At 42.4% G+C, this 18,300-nt stretch overlaps 2 protein-coding genes across 3 annotated transcripts in view; one reads left to right on the forward strand and one right to left on the reverse strand.

The window, feature by feature from the left end:
* The first annotated feature begins 1,017 nt into the window (after positions 1–1,017).
* On the forward strand, positions 1,018–16,836 carry tecrl2a (trans-2,3-enoyl-CoA reductase-like 2a). Its single transcript, XM_072450556.1, has 13 exons — positions 1,018–1,148; positions 9,691–9,741; positions 9,803–9,854; positions 10,212–10,256; positions 13,222–13,325; positions 13,910–14,025; positions 14,776–14,881; positions 14,968–15,040; positions 15,162–15,205; positions 15,289–15,343; positions 15,424–15,512; positions 15,584–15,629; positions 15,874–16,836. Exons 1-13 carry the CDS (start codon positions 1,125–1,127, stop codon positions 15,999–16,001), a joined length of 933 nt encoding a protein of 310 aa, XP_072306657.1. The 5' UTR covers positions 1,018–1,124; the 3' UTR covers positions 16,002–16,836.
* A 361-nt stretch (positions 16,837–17,197) lies between these two features.
* Positions 17,198–18,300, reverse strand: part of LOC140364429 (retinal-specific phospholipid-transporting ATPase ABCA4-like) — a 55,086-nt gene continuing 53,983 nt past the window's right edge. For both annotated transcript variants that reach the window (XM_072450558.1, XM_072450557.1), the window contains one exon: positions 17,198–17,624. In XM_072450558.1, coding sequence (XP_072306659.1) covers positions 17,505–17,624 — 120 coding nt within the window. In that variant the 3' untranslated portion in view covers positions 17,198–17,504. The remainder of the gene's footprint in view (positions 17,625–18,300) is intronic.

Consider the following 18,300-nt stretch of genomic DNA (forward strand, 5'->3'; position numbering starts at 1 on the left):
GATTACATTACTTACAGTCGAGGGACGAGTGAGGAGTCTATGCTGTTGAATAATAAATGAATGGAAATGTAATGAAAACACACAAACATTCATAGAAAATGGATAATACAATAAAAAATTAAAGTAAGATGTGTAGATATGTATGTGATAATACTATGAGGGGTGTCAACAATTATTTGACATGATTTGACCTTCCAAGTACCACCAGATCCAAACCAGATCTAAACCAGGACTTATAGATCTAAGTGGGACTTAGCTCTAACCAAAGACTAACCCCAACGGGAGGAAAATGTCTATTAAATTGACTATATATTGAAATGCAGAGGAAACCGCACGTTATTATTTTATTTTTTATTGTAACTTCCTAATTAAGGATTGCATAGTCCAGTGACAAAAATGACAAAAACAATGCAGAAAAACATTGGCACGTACAACATAGGAGACAAGAAACAAGACCTTTAGTCGTTAAGAAGGATAAATAGTCAATGGTGACTTGGACAACCAACATTGTGCAATATTTTATGTCCATATATCAGTTTCTGTCTTTTTTTATTATTATACGTCCGGGCCAAATCTGTTTCTGCTCCTAATCTATAACACTGGAATTTCCCCATTGTGGGACAAATAAAGCTTATCTTATCTTATCTTATTTTAACTGGGGGATTTTAAAGTGTTTATATTCTCAACACAGAAAGGAGAAAGCATGAGTGAATCATCTTCAGATCAAGGAGTGAATTGTATGTTCAATCTGCCTTTTTACAGATAAATACACTGTTTACAGGTGGTTTTCTGTATAGATATTTGTATTATTATGATTACATTATATCATTGCCCACCCCTTATTGCAAGGGAGATAAGTTTAATCTCATAATATGACATTACAGGCAAACAGGCAAAGCAATAACCACAAAATACACAAACTACCTCCAGGATGATGAGAGAGAGAGAGAGAGAGAGAGAGAGAGAGAGAGAGAGGGAGAGAGAGAGAGAGAGAGGGAGAGAGAGGGAGAGAGAGGTCAGACTGTCCCACATTGAAGAGGATATTAGCCTGTGCTCCGTGAGAGAGGCGAGATGACTGCGCCGACTTTACTTTGTTTCTAAAGTTATTTTGTATCCATGCCACAATGAGCCGCACCACCTTCTTTGAGGTAAGTCTGAATTCAAAAGTGCAAAAAGATGTAGCCAACAACACTGCCGAGCTTCGACGTGCGTAGTTTTGTTGACAATGCTGTGTGTCACCGGGATTAAGTTTTGTGTAAAAATAACTTGTTGTACCGTTAGACGCAGTACGCGCCACGCCGAACTTAGAGCAATGAGAGCAACTGTCAACCATACGTGCTGCCATTCATCCACATGCTCATAATGGGAAATAATATGTGGCCGTGATGAAGTTGTGCCATGATTTGAGAGTACAATCAGCTGAATTATCAAGCATTGGAGTTACCAGTAAAACTTCACACTATACACATTATTTACTGCATCATCTGGGTTCCTGGCTGTGATTGGCTGCAGGATGTGACTAAATGTAAAGGAGGAGATGTGCAAGCAGCAGATACACATGTTATATATCTATTTAAGTCCAATCTTCTTTCCATTATCAGGTTGTTGCCATGTATGTGAAGTCAAAGTGTCCTCTCTACATGTTGTTAATGGAACAGGCCAGGAGAATTCAGTCTGTTCGGAGCTGTCACTCAAACTCACAGCATGGACGCTTCTCGTGTGTCTCTCGCCCACACGCAGCTCTGCACAGGTCAGGAACCCAGGGCCAAGCGCACGGTAGAAGAAGCATCAGAACATGCAGAGTCAACAGCAGAGGGGGCTTCACACGTCAGAGGTGGGGTCTATGTTGACATGCACACAAATACATCTGGAATATCTGATTTCTGGGTTTTTCAATGATCTGGCAAATCCAGGAAGCAGATAATATTCAACTGAATCTGGTGTGAGTAATCTGATTTCTTTCGTTCACTCGTGTACATGTGTTCAGGGAAAACACCAACAAGACAAAGTAATGTGGCAACGAAGTAGTTGTAGTAGTAGCTGTAGTAGTGGTTGTATTTGTGGCAGTGGTTGCGATGGTTACTGTGTTTGCTGGTGCAGTGGTTGTGGTGGTTGTGGTTTCAGCTGTTGTGGTGGTTGTGGTTTCAGCTGTTGTGGTGGTTGTGGTTTCAGCTGTTGTGGTGGTTGTGGTTTCAGCTGTTGTGGTGGTTGTGGTTTCAGCTGTTGTGGTGGTTGTGGTTTCAGCTGTTGTGGTGGTTGTGGTTTCAGCTGTTGTGGTGGTTGTGGTTTCAGCTGTTGTGGTGGTTGTGGTTTCAGCTGTTGTGGTGGTTGCGGTTTCAGCTGTTGTGGTGGTTGTGGTTTCAGCTGTTGTGGTGGTTGTGGTTTCAGCTGTTGTGGTGGTTGTGGTTTCAGCTGTTGTGGTGGTTGCGGTTTCAGCTGTTGTGGTGGTTGTGGTTTCAGCTGTTGTTGTGGTTTCAGCTGTTGTGGTGGTTGTGGTTTCAGCTGTTGTGGTGGTTGTGGTTTCAGCTGTTGTGGTGGTTGCGGTTTCAGCTGTTGTGGTGGTTGCGGTTTCAGCTGTTGTGGTGGTTGTGGTTTCAGCTGTTGTGGTGGTTGCGGTTTCAGCTGTTGTGGTGGTTGCGGTTTCAGCTGTTGTGGTGGTTGTGGTTTCAGCTGTTGTGGTGGTTGTGGTTTCAGCTGTTGTGGTGGTTGTGGTTTCAGCTGTTGTGGTGGTTGTGGTTTCAGCTGTTGTGGTGGTTGTGGTTTCAGCTGTTGTGGTGGTTGTGGTTTCAGCTGTTGTGGTGGTTGCGGTTTCAGCTGTTGTGGTGGTTGTGGTTTCAGCTGTTGTGGTGGTTGTGGTTTCAGCTGTTGTGGTGGTTGTGGTTTCAGCTGTTGTGGTGGTTGTGGTTTCAGCTGTTGTGGTGGTTGTGGTTTCAGCTGTTGTGGTGGTTGTGGTTTCAGCTGTTGTGGTGGTTGTGGTTTCAGCTGTTGTGGTGGTTGTGGTTTCAGCTGTTGTGGTGGTTGTGGTTTCAGCTGTTGTGGTGGTTGTGGTTTCAGCTGTTGTGGTGGTTGCGGTTTCAGCTGTTGTGGTGGTTGTGGTTTCAGCTGTTGTGGTGGTTGTGGTTTCAGCTGTTGTGGTGGTTGTGGTTTCAGCTGTTGTGGTGGTTGCGGTTTCAGCTGTTGTGGTGGTTGTGGTTTCAGCTGTTGTTGTGGTTTCAGCTGTTGTGGTGGTTGTGGTTTCAGCTGTTGTGGTGGTTGTGGTTTCAGCTGTTGTGGTGGTTGCGGTTTCAGCTGTTGTGGTGGTTGCGGTTTCAGCTGTTGTGGTGGTTGTGGTTTCAGCTGTTGTGGTGGTTGCGGTTTCAGCTGTTGTGGTGGTTGCGGTTTCAGCTGTTGTGGTGGTTGTGGTTTCAGCTGTTGTGGTGGTTGTGGTTTCAGCTGTTGTGGTGGTTGTGGTTTCAGCTGTTGTGGTGGTTGTGGTTTCAGCTGTTGTGGTGGTTGTGGTTTCAGCTGTTGTGGTGGTTGTGGTTTCAGCTGTTGTGGTGGTTGCGGTTTCAGCTGTTGTGGTGGTTGCGGTTTCAGCTGTTGTGGTGGTTGTGGTTTCAGCTGTTGTGGTGGTTGCGGTTTCAGCTGTTGTGGTGGTTGCGGTTTCAGCTGTTGTGGTGGTTGTGGTTTCAGCTGTTGTGGTGGTTGTGGTTTCAGCTGTTGTGGTGGTTGTGGTTTCAGCTGTTGTGGTGGTTGTGGTTTCAGCTGTTGTGGTGGTTGTGGTTTCAGCTGTTGTTGTGGTTTCAGCTGTTGTGGTGGTTGTGGTTTCAGCTGTTGTGGTGGTTGTGGTTTCAGCTGTTGTGGTGGTTGCGGTTTCAGCTGTTGTGGTGGTTGCGGTTTCAGCTGTTGTGGTGGTTGTGGTTTCAGCTGTTGTGGTGGTTGCGGTTTCAGCTGTTGTGGTGGTTGCGGTTTCAGCTGTTGTGGTGGTTGTGGTTTCAGCTGTTGTGGTGGTTGTGGTTTCAGCTGTTGTGGTGGTTGTGGTTTCAGCTGTTGTGGTGGTTGCGGTTTCAGCTGTTGTGGTGGTTGTGGTTTCAGCTATTGTGGTGGTTGTGGTTTGTGGTGGTTGTGGTTTCAGCTGTTGTGGTGGTTGTGGTTTCAGCTGTTGTGGTGGTTGCAGTTTCAGCTGTTGTGGTGGTTGCGATTTCAGCTGTTGTGGTGGTTGCAGTTTCAGCTGGTGTGGTGGTTGTGGTTTCAGCTGTTGTGGTAGTTGCAGTTTCAGCTGTTGTGGTGGTTGTGGTTTCAGCTGTTGTGGTGGTTGTGGTTTCAGCTGTTGTGGTGGTTGCGATTTCAGCTGTTGTTGTGGTTGCGGTTTCAGCTGTTGTGGTGGTTGTGGTTTCAGCTGTTGTGGTAGTTGCAGTTTCAGCTGTTGTGGTGGTTGTGGTTTCAGCTGTTGTGGTGGTTGTGGTTTCAGCTGTTGTGGTGGTTGCGATTTCAGCTGTTGTTGTGGTTGCGGTTTCAGCTGTTGTGGTGGTTGCGGTTTCAGCTGTTGTGGTGGTTGTGGTTTCAGCTGTTGTGGTGGTTGTGGTTTCAGCTGTTGTGGTGGTTGCGATTTCAGCTGTTGTTGTGGTTGCGGTTTCAGCTGTTGTGGTTGTTGTGGTTTCAGCTGTTGTGGTGGTTGCGATTTCAGCTGTTGTTGTGGTTGCGGTTTCAGCTGTTGTGGTTGTTGTGGTTTCAGCTGTTGTGGTAGTTGCAGTTTCAGCTGTTGTGGTGGTTGTGGTTTCAGCTGTTGTGGTGGTTGTGGTTTCAGCTGTTGTGGTGGTTGCGATTTCAGCTGTTGTTGTGGTTGCGGTTTCAGCTGTTGTGGTGGTTGTGGTTTCAGCTGTTGTGGTAGTTGCAGTTTCAGCTGTTGTGGTGGTTGTGGTTTCAGCTGTTGTGGTGGTTGTGGTTTCAGCTGTTGTGGTGGTTGCGATTTCAGCTGTTGTTGTGGTTGCGGTTTCAGCTGTTGTGGTGGTTGCGGTTTCAGCTGTTGTGGTGGTTGTGGTTTCAGCTGTTGTGGTGGTTGTGGTTTCAGCTGTTGTGGTGGTTGCGATTTCAGCTGTTGTTGTGGTTGCGGTTTCAGCTGTTGTGGTGGTTGTGGTTTCAGCTGTTGTGGTGGTTGTGGTTTCAGCTGTTGTGGTGGTTGCGATTTCAGCTGTTGTTGTGGTTGCGGTTTCAGCTGTTGTGGTGGTTGCGGTTTCAGCTGTTGTGGTGGTTGTGGTTTCAGCTGTTGTGGTGGTTGTGGTTTCAGCTGTTGTGGTGGTTGCGATTTCAGCTGTTGTTGTGGTTGCGGTTTCAGCTGTTGTGGTTGTTGTGGTTTCAGCTGCTGTGCTTGTGGTTGTTTTTCAGTTGATGCCAGAACAGAAGCAATAGATTGTAATAACACTAGTAAACATCTATTTCTTATTGTATTTCCTCCAAAGCCGTTCTTGCAGTAGTACTTACTTTAATTCAATGGGCAGACGATTAGCCAGAGTACTTTGTCTAATTAAACGTGATGTGTCCCATTTGAGTGACCACAAAATCAAATAAATAGCCTCTTCATTAGGACTAATTCACAGCTGAGAGCAGAGATGCACTGGTCAGCTTTACATCCAGGCATAAAAAAGGAAAGTGTATTAGAGGAGGGTAAGGACCAACTAATATTATCCCCACTATAAATATTTAAATACACAAGAAATATTCATTACAACGACTACAACTGCTGCTGCTGCTTTAACATGTGTCGCTATGATCAAAAGAAAACAATCTTCAAATGAAACAAATCGTTTTAGTTCTTAGAAAGCTTCATATTCACGATTGGCTGACATGGGGAATGGTTTTATTTTAAAGTCAATTAGTTACATTAAGTACAGTAAGGATGAAAGTAGATGAATAAATAGCTTAGCCAGGTTGAAGGTTGTTTGTGTGTAGATCCTGTGTTGTCAGCCGAGCCGCGTCCCCGGAGAGGAGGAAGTCCCGGACACACGAGCACATCTACAAGGGCACAAACACTAACGACCCCGCTCGGGGCAGCAACACGTGTCTGACCGCTGCAGCAGATGGAGGAGAGAGACTGCAATTCCCACAATGCTTTGCTGCGGCATGTCAAAGCAACCCTGGAGATTACGTCCCTTAAACCTTAAGCGCTCATTATAAACAAGCAAAAGATACAGTTTTTAACGAGTACAATTTGAGGTATATTCAAACTGAAGGGCTGCGGTTTGCATTCTGTGATAAAATGTGAATATATGATTATATTTCTGTGATGTATTTTATCTGCATAATAGTGATATTTTATCTGCATCATTAGTCTAAGAGAAGAACGGGTGTGTGACAGCATTTGTTTGTGAAGGGGTCGTAAAGATGGGCCAAAGGATGTTGCCCCAGAGGGGGGGGTTGCACCCCCCCTTGCAGGCTTTATCTCTACGGAAAAATACCAAGTGCCTTGATGTGAGGCTGACCAATGAGAAATGTGACCCGCCTATTCCAGAATATCTAATAAAACCAACCAGCATGGGAAAAAAGGGTGTGAGACGCGGGGGTGAGACGCAGGAGGGTCAGCCAGGCTCCTTACAACGGCCTGGCTGACACAGTCCCCGCGTTTTCTCCCATGCATGCCACACAAATGTCTGATGTTTCTGTGTCGTTTCATATTCTAAGTTGAATTCTGTTCTCTATGTGTTAAGGAATAGCATCGGTGTATGTCTAATTCCATGACACATTCAGATAACTACAGATTCAACAATTCATTAAAACGTCAAAAAAAAGTATGTAAAATAAATGAAACAAATGGGACCACAAAATAGAATTGTGAGAAAAACAAAGGCAATTTAGTATCAGTTGAAAATGAGTAAATGTAGTGTTTTCACAATACTGACATTTCAAACTCGATCTTGATATTGGTGTAGGCTCAATACTCAGAATCAGAATTTTGATATAACAACAATTTTGATGAAAAAAAACGATAAAAAAACAGATTTTTACATTTTCAACACAAAATAAAAGTAGCGTCTTATATGATACTCTTCTTTTATACTTTCTGTTCTGATAAAGTGTGAGATCATTATAAATCTGGTCAGGAAAGGTCACATTTTGTCTCATTTATGTGATTTTTTTTTTTTTACTTGATACTGCTCTAGTTTTGATTATAGTTTTGGTATCGATTAGTATCTGATTTTTGATGATTTTGTGAATGAATTTGACGTGAATTTAAAAGTGCTTTGCTCCGAGTGTTTCACAGTAAGGCATTAAAAGTGATAAGATCGAATAAAAAAGTCTGTTCCCCTCATATACTGTGGCGTGCCATTAAGTAAATGAGTGAGCCTTAAATCCCGGTGTTTTTGCAGATGCTGTGGCTCGAGGCCTCGTTCAAACTGACTGTGCACTTTAGCTTTCCATTAGAGCCTTATTACACTGGCAGCTGAGTCGGGACCGTCCAGCTCAGCAGCCCACCCTGGACGAGGAGGAGGAGGATCAGGGCACGATGTAAAGCCGATGGCCCTAAACGCTGTGTCACTGCGATGCGGGCCGATTGATATTAAGAAGAGTCTGGATCTGTACTGAAGGGTTTTTGCCAGTTCTGAAAGTACAAATATTGAGATGTTTTAATTCAGAGATGTTCAATTTAATGTGGTCCGTGATCAGTTGATGGAAAGCTGATGGAAAGATTTTCAATAACTTATTCTCTAAAATATTCTTTCATTATGCTTGATTCAGAGGACAAAACATTGTGATTAACTCTAGTATCCTGGTTGTAGACAGTATTTGAAAGTTTGAAACTACTACTCTATTATAATAACTGCACTGTATATTTTTACTGTTCAAAACTAGTCATTTGGCTGAACAAAGATAAATAATCTTTATCGTTTTAGTTCTTCGAAAGCTTCATATTCACGATTTCATTTCATTTTATTAATGCATCAAAGAAATTCTGGCAAACCGTCCGGCGCCTCAGGAAGGGGAAGCAGTGCCTCACCAACACTGTTTACGGTGCGGGTGGAGGCCTGCTGACCTCGACTGGGGATGTCGTTGGACAGTGGAAGGAAGACTTTGATGATCTCCTTAATCCCTCAGTCACGTCTTCCGAAGAGGAAGTACAGACCGGGGACTGGCTGGCTCATCCATCACCCAAGCTGAAGTCACTGAGGTTGTTCGCAAACTCCTCGGTGGCAGGGCTCCGGGGGTGGATGAGAGCCGCCCCGAGTACCTAAAGTATCTGGATGTTGTAGGACTGTCTTGGCTGACACGTCTCTGCAACATCGCGTGGCGTTCGGGGGCCGTGCCTCTGGACTGGCAGACCGGGGTGGTGGTCCCTCTGTTCAAGAAGGGGGACCGGAGGGTGTGTTCCAACTACAGAGGGATCACACTCCTCAGCCTCCCGGGTAAGGTCTATTCCAAGGTACTGGAGAGGAGAATCCGACCGATAGTCGAACCTCGGATTTAGGAGGAGCAGAGTGGTTTTCGTCCCGGTCGTGGAACACTGGACCAGCTCTATACCCTCCATCGGGTGCTCGAGGGTTCATGGGAGTTTGCCCAACCAGTCCACATGTGCTTTGTAGATCTGGAGAAGGCTTTCGACCGTGTCCCTCGGGGTGTCCTTTGGGGGGTGCTCCGGGAGTACGGGGTCCGGGGCCCTTTGCTCAGGGCTGTCCGGTCCCTGTATGACCGGAGCAGGAGCTGTGTTCGCATTGCCGGCAGTAAGTCAGACCTGTTCCCAGTGCATGTTGGACTCCGCCAGGGCTGCCCTTTGTCACCGGTTCTGTTCATAATTTTTATGGACAGAATTTCTAGGCGCAGTCAGGGGTCGGAGGGTGTCCGGTTTGGGGACCACAGGATTCCATCTCTGCTGTTTGCAGACAATGTTGTCCTGATGGCTCCATCAAACCCGGACCTGCAACATGCACTGGGACGGTTTGCAGCCGAGTGTGAAGCGGCTGGGATGAGAATCAGCGCCTCTAAATCCGAGGCCATGGTTCTCGACCAGAAAAAGGTGGCTTGCCCTCTCCAGGTGGGTGGGGAGTCCTTGCCCCAAGTGGAGGAGTTCAAGTATCTCGGGGTCTTGTTCACGAGTGAGGGAAGGATGGAGCGTGAGATCGACAGGCGGATCGGTGCAGCGGCTGCAGTGATGCAGTCGCTGCATCGGACTGTTGTGGTGAAGAGGGAGCTGAGCCGAAAGGCAAAGCTCTCTATTTACCGGTCGGTCTACGTTCCTACCCTCACCTATGGTCATGAGCTTTGGGTAGTGACCGAAAGAACAAGATCGCGGATACAAGCGGTCGAAATGAGTTTCCTCCGCCGGGTGGCTGGGCGCTCCCTTAGAGATAAGATGAGGAGCTCGGCCACACGGGGGAGCTCGGAGTAGAGCCGCTGCTCCTCCACATAGAGAGGAGCCAGCTGAGGTGGCTCGGGCATCTGCTCCGGATGCCTCCTGGGCGCCTCCCTCGGGAGGTGTTTCAGGCATGTCCCACCGGGAAGAGGCCCCGGGGAAGACGCTGGAGAGACTATGTCTCTCGGCTGGCCTGGGAACGCCTCGGGATCCCCCCGGAGGAGTTAGAGGAAGTGTCTGGGGAGGAGGAAGTCTGGGAGTCCCTGCTCAGACTGCTGCTCCCGCGATCCGGCCCCGGATAAAGTGGCAGAAAATGGATGGATGGATGGAAAGATAAATAATTATGGTTGTACTTTATGTCTGTCCAGGTGGAGATTCTTGATGCCAAGACAAAAGATCAGCTTTGTTTTTTAGACAAGGTACTGTGTGTATTCTGTACTGCAACAAAGTACAACCTTTTGTTGATTCAAATGTTTTCAGGTGGAGCCGCATTTGACTATAGGGGAAATCAAAAGCCTTTTTCACAAATTATGTAAGTATACTTTAGAATATAATGTCAAACTCTCACACTTCAAATAACTGCACTATTTTCAGAAGAAATGTCAAACCTTTCATACTTTTATATATAATGCGAGTGATAAGTATATTTTTGACAACATTTCAATTAAAAAAAACTTACAGATCTGCTTTTATTTTACTAACAATTTCCAAAGTGTCCTCTTTCCACCCGGATGAATTACCGTTTTAGAAATATTACTGGTTGGTTCGTGTTTTACCAAAGATGTTTGTGCATATATCAAACCACACCAGCTCAACTTTATTCCATTGTGATCAATTATAAAGGAGCCTGGGGCCAAACGCTGAATCTGATGGTGTTTAATCCTTTCAGATCCTCAGTGGTATCCTGCCAGACAGGCCCTGAAGCTCGACCCCAGTAAGTGAACTGTTCCCATTTTGGCTCTGAGCTGCGGGTCAGTGCTGCGTCATGTTTCTAGAGGAAATAGATAATACGACAATTGATGCTTTGGATATGTGCAAAATTAGAATATCGATCAAAAATGTAGTTGGAAAAAGTTGAAAAAAAGAGAAAAAGGGGTGGCCAATATTGATAAAAAGGAATGTCGCAATAAGTTTTTGCATTATGTTGATAAAAATTTATATTCAGATGATATTTCAACAATGTATCAGGAATGTGCTAAAAACGGCCAGTAAATGTATTTTGAGTTGAAGTTCAAGTCCAACACAAAACGTGAATGAACTATGAAATGAACCGCAAAAAGTCAGAAACTGTTTGGAAGAATACACTACACTTTTCTGTTCTGCACTTAAATTAAATTAGATCACATTAAATTACATTAAATTTATCTTATTTCATTTTATTCTATTATTATTAGGCCCGAGCGCCACAAGCTGGCGAGAGGCCTATTAATCTCGTAAGGCGGTGCAAAGCACGGCTGCGAAAGTGCACACGTAGTGCGCACGAAATCGAGCGCGAAGCGCTCGCCCACTTCCAAACACTCACTAATGCACTCCTTCACTCACGCACGCCCCGTGCATACTAATTAGTAGTAGGAAAATGGAACATTACTGTTGTAAACGGGCGAAGCCCGTGCAAAAGTGCGCACTAAACGAGTACTTTACATTGGGATGACGACCGCTTAAGCATGTAATGCAAAAATTGAACATTATTACTGTATAGAGGGCCAAAAACACAAAGTGGGCGGAGCCCACTCAAAATTAACAAAAGTACCCGTCAGTGACCAGGGACCCACACCATGAGGTAGGAAAGCGCGAGCGCTTTCCGAAAATGTATAGTTTATGATATTTGAAAAATGGGAAACATTGTTTTCGCATCGGAATATTATTCTTTCTTTCTTTCTTCTCGGGACCAACCCCCCCTATTTTTCACCCAGTGAACATTGACGAAAAGTCACAAAAATTTGCACACCTCTAAAAATCGTGCCTCTCTACATTCTGGCAATTTCCCTTTTCTAAAATTTAAAAAATTGGCGCGTCAGCGCCCCCAAATGTACCGAAAATGCATTGAGAGATAGGAAATGACCCCAAAAAAATCTGATCGTAGAATCATGAAATTTGGCGCAGAGGTAGATGGTGACAAGAGAAGTAAAAAATATTATTACGGCAATGCCGTCCGCCCAACCAAATGTCGGCCATATTGGTTCAAAACTGGCTAAGCATGACTCAGGAGTTTTTCCAAACGTCGTACTTTTACGAACTCCTCCCAGGGCGTTGGCTCTAAAAAGCTGAAATTTGGTGAAAATGCTACTGAGGAGTGGGACATCAAAAGTTATTCAAATTACATTGAAACCTGTCACGGTCTCTGAGCGGCGAAGCCGCAAACTGTAGCTAGAATTTCAGAAATCTCCCAAATTTAACATTTGTGCCGTTTGCGCAGATAAAGTCCGAATTGCGTCAAATTAGAATCAGTTGTTAAACTCTTTGCCCTAAACCTACTTGAAGTGAAATAAATTAATTTGGCGCCACAGCGCCCCCTACAGATTTTATATGGAGGTTAAATGTTTAGTTTTGCGAAATTATATGAAATTTGACACACAACTCAATTTTGGCATCCCCATCAAAAAAGTCAATGAGACCCATGTCATAATTGTTATGGCGTTGCCGTAGCGATGACCAAAACCTCCCATGTTATTCCAATGGGGAAATCACCAGAACATGTTTACACTTTAGACTTTCACGAACTCCTCCCAGGGCGTCAGCCCTATTAACCTGAAATTTGGTGAGACTCATCTTCAGGGGTGGACCATCAAAAGTTATCCACATTTTTATTAAAAAAGTCACGGTGTCTGTGCGGCAAAGCCGCACATTTTGCCAAGAATTAAAAATAAAATTGCTTTTTGATGGTAAAACAAAGGGGAGAAGATGTGAGAGCGTCACAGATTCAGCAGTAGGCGTACTAAAAGGACAATTGGGGAGCGTTAGCGCCCCCTCCTCTTGCGGCGTGGCGGCATAGCGGCGGCGGCGTGGCGAGGGCCGATCATTGCCGCTTGCGGCTTTAATTGTTATTATTATTATTACTATATATATATATATATATATATATATATAAATATATATATATATATATGTATATATTTATTTATTTTTATATAAGCTGTCAGAACAACAATTGTGATCCTTTTTTTAATATATATCTCCCACCTCTAAAATAGATGATTACAAATTAATATAAAACCAATTTGCTGTGTATAATATTTCAAACAGACATCTTTTGCACTCCATTTACATTTTATGCGAGCGTATCATTTTAAGGCAAATTATCACACATTATAACACTGTCTGAATATCGTCATCAGGGGAATTCCAAAAGATACCAACATATTCATTTATATCAAAATCACCCTCAGATTGGCTTTTAATTAGGTCTGATCCATGATTAAAATGTTGCTGTATAAACTACTAAAGGCATTGATTATCACCAAAAAAACACCTACATAACACTATTATAAACCACTGATATAGGTGTAAGAAGGAGAAGCACATACACAGAACCATACTCAGATCATCCACTAGTTTTGGTTAGTTAGTTGTTTAGCCTCATAATCAAGCATAACAAATAAAGGTGTTATTTTCCACCTCCAAACCAGCCGGCGTTCTGCCCCAGGGCCCCTACAAAGTCAGAAACGTCACTGGAAACCGTTGTTTTATTTGCGAGCGTGACACAGCATATTTCAGGTCTCACTGCTCTAGAACACAAAGCAAAACACAATCTGGGACAGTCACGTCTAAAAATATCGACACATTAGTAGGTCGCCACATCTATTTCTCGCCCAGCCCCATATGCCAATCTGGTTTCATGGACCCGGTTCACAATGACATTGGTTTACTTGTATTTAGCAGCATCACATTTATGTTTTCAGGAGGAAAGTCGCTCCGTGATGATGAGGTCTTACAGAGTCTGCCTGTTGGGACCACTGCCACCATGTACTTCAGAGATCTGGGGCCACAGTTAGGCTGGACTATGGTTAGTATGCTATTGCCACCTATTATATTGTACATAAACTCGCATAGAGCATAATGGGAAATTGTGACATGTTGAAATTGGGAAAAAGTCGTCTTTTATGATCTAAAAAGTGTGTGTTCTGTACAAAGAAAAAAAACAAGTGGTGGGGAATATATCAAAATGTTGTTGTTTTCAATGTATAATTATAGAAATATGTAAAAATGTGAATATTGTGTACAGCCGATAGTTTATAATGGATGACTCTACCAAAATGCTACAAAAAAAGCTGAGTAAATAAAAAAAAAATGTGATACTTAAACCACAACTAATACATTTAAAGACACATTTTAGAACATTTTACTGAATTGCCAAAATATCCTCTGATTATTGTTCCCTGGTTACAAAAAATATCAAGGCATTTAACATCATCCACCCGTATACACTGACTATATATTTTTGAACGAGGTATTAGTCTTTTCTACTAAACTAACAGACGTTTCTACCATTTCGCACCAAAAAACGTCTCCAAACATCACCGAATTCACACTTATCACACGACAACGTAAGCCGTGGGTGACGTGTCTTGCTCCACCTTGTGTCCATAGGTCTTTCTGGCCGAGTACTTGGGTCCTCTGCTCGCCTACCTCCTCTTCTACTTTCGAGTGCCGTACATTTACTCTCACAGTTTTGCCTTCACCTCCAGCCCTCATCCTGTCGTCACGTAAGCGTCACGTTACTTTAGCTCCAGTCGCTCTTTCAATAAACTGTAACTACTTTTGATGCTTTTCTTTTAAACACAATGGTCTGTGGAGGAGAATCTTATTTGAGTAACTGTTTTGTTCATTCCCGTGTACCCTCTATTCATGGATGTCAGCTTCCTGTTTATTAGTGTCATTTTGGGACGTTTAGAATTAAAACATTATCACATATTGTTCTGGATTGCTCGATAAGCTTGTCAATGGTTATGGAAACAAAGCACATTTTTAAGCATTCTAAAACCCATAAATAAGGAAGTCCAGAAGAGACAAAGGCTACGTTTTTCTTCTTTTCCTTTAGTAATATTATTGATAATATATTAAATGTAATACACCTGCTGCATCTCATTTAAAAGCTTCTTTTTTCAGACTTTTTGTTTCGACTGCTTAGTCAGAATCAGTCACTCGTCAGCTGATTTACACAGATTTTGGCAAGGACGACAGCGCCATCTACAGTATCCCAGGTGTGAGACAGTAAAAAGGCCCCGTCGTCCCGCTTTATAGTCCTGCGGGCACGTTTCCACATCAACAAAACAAAAAAGTCTGTTTTGAACCTTTTGAATAAATCATGAAAATACCACATTAACGTCATTGGAGTGATGTTGCATATAAAATGTGTTGGATATTGTAGTTTTTAAATGTATACTTTGACCCCTGTGTGGATACTTGACCCTCTCTTCGGTTTACACAATACTAACTCACCTCTTTGTGTCCAGACTGGCCTGTGCCTGCCACACGATCCACTACATAAAGAGGCTTGTAGAGACTATTTTCGTGCATCGGTTTTCCCACGGGACGATGCCTCTCAGGACCATAGTCTGGGTGAGGATTGAGAAGACACGGATTCGCTGCCCATTCAGACACTTAACTCTTCTGCAGTGGACAAAACTTGTGCCGTTATGTTCCAGAATTGTGCCTATTACTGGGGTTTCTCTGCCTGGTTGGCCTACTACATCAACCACCCTCTGTATACTCCTCCATGTATGTCAAGTAGTATCGTACAAAAAACACTGTTGCAAACACAAGTGACAAGAAATGACGTTTTAAAATACTGTTCAAGTTGTACAGATCAATTAACAACACATTATTCTATCACCTTTAGCGTATGGAAACCTGCAAATCAACTATGCATTGGCCGTGTTTGTGGTGAGGAAAATGAGCAACGTTTTTACAGCTAAGAATAAATAGATAACTTAATCGTTTTCACATGAATTCTGGGATTTCTGTAGATGTGTGAACTTGGCAACTTCTCCATTCACTTGACTCTAAACAGCCTGAAGAATGGTGAGCACAAACGTTTCATTAAACACAGTATCACCGACAGTATTTGTGATATTCTCTCCACATGTTCTCACCAAATGCAGGATCAAAGCATAGAAAGTTTCCAGTGCCAACTAAAAACCCTTTCACGTGGCTTTACTTCTTTGTGTCCAGCCCAAACTACACTTATGAGGTAACATGGGAAAATTAAATTAAATTCAAATAAAAGCGTTTTACCCATCGCTTCTCTTGTTTCTTTTGTAGGTTGGGACGTGGGTCGGCTTCTCCATCATGACTCAATGTGTCCCAGGTCTTTATAGTTAAATTATGTGTATTTAAAGGTGCACTTTGTAACTTTTCGGGCAGAGACCCGGTTGACAGATAAGTTCAACACATCTGTAATTGAACAGCTGCAATAGATACATATGTTTAATGTCTTTTTGAGGAATATCTCATGCAAAAAAGTGATAACACATCCATGACGAGTGAAAAGTTACATACTGCATCTTTGTGTCTAAATAGCTCGTTCTCATTGCAGTTTTCTTGTGTTGCAGTTGCTCTGTACACTTTGTTCGGGTTCATCCAGATGACCATTTGGGCCAGAGGGAAGCACAAAGCTTATAGCAGAGAGTTCAAGGACTATCCAGCACTTCGAATGGCCATTATTCCCCTAATTCTGTGACAGTGGAAACAGATTGCTCATTGTGCAAGGCCACCGGCTCTCAGACTGTTAACCAAACCTATATGTTACGCTCTGCTGTGGTTTATAGAGGATTTAGCCCGTGTTTGATTAGGTTTAGTCCATATTTGTGATCATTTTAGACCATTACAAGCAGTCAAGTTGGTAGTTTTGTACTCACGTGAACACACGAGTAATGATAATGTTGTTTAAGAGCAACATAACTGCACAATAAGAATTCAACCAGGAAAGATTTAGAGAGACATAGACGGATGAGAGAGAATTAATGAATAGAGTTCACATTTCTATTTCCGTTAGCCTTTAATGTGTTTGAATTAGTAAGTTGTGTAAAAAATATAGGATTGTTAGAGAAAGGAACTATATTTGAATGGCTTTAGAGGTGATAGGTTGAGAAAGGTGGCAGTATGTGCTTGAGAGTTAAAGACAGGGAGGAAAAGGACAAGTAGGTGTCAGAACAATGTAGGAAATGTAGTCTTCCTGGTTGAATTTATACAGATTAAGTTGATGTTGTACGTATATTTTTATGTTACTTTACTGCGCTTGCAATGGCCACTTTAGAAATTATTGTTGCAATTAAAAGCAAAGCCTAACCAACAAGTCTTAAACTAAGTTATGTGATTCAGAATGTTTTACCTTATTAGTGCCTGCTATTTCTACCCAACAAATTAAAAAGTGAACAGAGTAAGTAAGAGTGCACTGTCCTGTCACATGTCTCAGGAGAATGTGGATGAAGCTGACTTTAATGCAGTTTCATGTTTTCCCTTGTAAGTTTTAAAATTGTAACAGTCGTTATTGCTTTACAGGCTCAAAGTGTTATGTAAAGTGTGAGTGTGAGTTGTGTTTTTCAAAATGATTGTTAAATATGTTAAATTTGACAATACACACAACTGTACTTGTTTCCTTTCAATCTTTATTTGACAAAATATCATTATAATCATATATTGTATTTCTCTATATATTCACACACATTTGATTTCGTGGCATATCAATTCAACATGACAATTAAAGGTTTAGCAGCAGAATTATTGCACTGAAGCATAAAATGTCTTCTATAAAATGAGATACTTCTTTACAAAGTACAAATAAAGTGCTATGAAGATTCTCTGAGTGCTTATTCGTCTAAAAGGCAATAAACAACATCTCGCTTGGCATCTTAAGCAGAATCACATGAACTAGGTACGAGCTGGCGTTGTGCTTCTTGACGTGTGATTGGTTGGGGTTGGGGTTTTTCCTTGATATTCGGCAAAAGCACAGTTTCGTTTGCAAGGCCTAAAGGTGAGCAGCGCGTGGGGCACGACACAGGCACATTAATACTACACCCTTTCAAAATAAAAGCCCACAAACAAACAAAATAATATGTCGCACGAAAATAGCGTAGACCTGACCTTCTGGGATTTAAAATTACATTGCAATGATACATTTTAGCTCTACTTGTTTGCACTATTTGACGCCTATATTCAGAGCCCGGTGACATTCTTAAAACCCTCATTTCTTCTGCCTGTTGATGGGTGAGGTAATAATAGTCCGTTGAGCTCCGAGAGCTTTCGGATGCAGCACTATATGTCCGTCCTCTCTCGACTGTTGCTTGGCAAAATTCACAAACACCTGGAATTAAAATAATAAAAATTATGTTGTTATAAATGAATTGTTCTATCGTCAAGTTTCAAGTTATGGAACGTGGACAGAGCGATTTAAAACATGGTGGTTCAATCATTTGTAAAATTCTTCACAATTGCATCTAACACTGGCAAACATTTTAACTTAAACCCACATATTTTGTCATTTTTATGTATTAATTTAACTGATATAGACATTGCAATGACATTAAATGAACCAGATGCATCGTTTGTTTAGAATGTTGTTTTAGAGGACAATAAAGTTCTCTCAGATCCTAAACAGTGACAAAACTCAATAATACGCTTCGACCCTCGACAGCTTAAATGTAAATTAAGTCCAAAAAATAACAAAAAATTCCCATTAGAGCTGAGGAAAGATAAAAAAAATTGGCCCAAAAATACTGCTTCAGCTTTTACTTATTGAACGATTAGTCAACATAGTAATTATTTTATTAGTAGTAGTAGTTATTTAAATATATTTTTGTTAAATTACAATGATGTGCAATTTAGTAGCAGAGCATTTGTCCAAACGTGTAAAAATAAAAGCCACAAAATATATATTCCTCAGTTATTTAGTAAATGCTTTCCCTTCAAAATAAAAGGCCACATGTTGAGTTGGATAACCTGTATTTGTGACGAGGTCAAGATTACGCTGCCATATTCCT

The sequence above is a fragment of the Eucyclogobius newberryi genome, unplaced genomic scaffold (assembly GCF_026437365.1).
Source record: "Eucyclogobius newberryi isolate DKJ021-1_F unplaced genomic scaffold, fEucNew1.0.hap1 SCAF_18, whole genome shotgun sequence".
In the NCBI taxonomy this organism is placed as follows: Eukaryota; Metazoa; Chordata; class Actinopteri; order Gobiiformes; family Gobiidae; genus Eucyclogobius; species Eucyclogobius newberryi.

Bases quoted from the DNA above. Each gene is read 5' to 3' on its own strand.
- tecrl2a (XM_072450556.1), top strand. From the start codon at position 1,125: ATGAGCCGCACCACCTTCTTTGAG. The intron at 14,026-14,775 runs GTAAGCGTCACG...CTTTGTGTCCAG, and splicing joins AGCCCTCATCCTGTCGTCAC to ACTGGCCTGTGCCTGCCACA. The intron at 15,344-15,423 runs GTGAGCACAAAC...CACCAAATGCAG, and splicing joins TCTAAACAGCCTGAAGAATG to GATCAAAGCATAGAAAGTTT.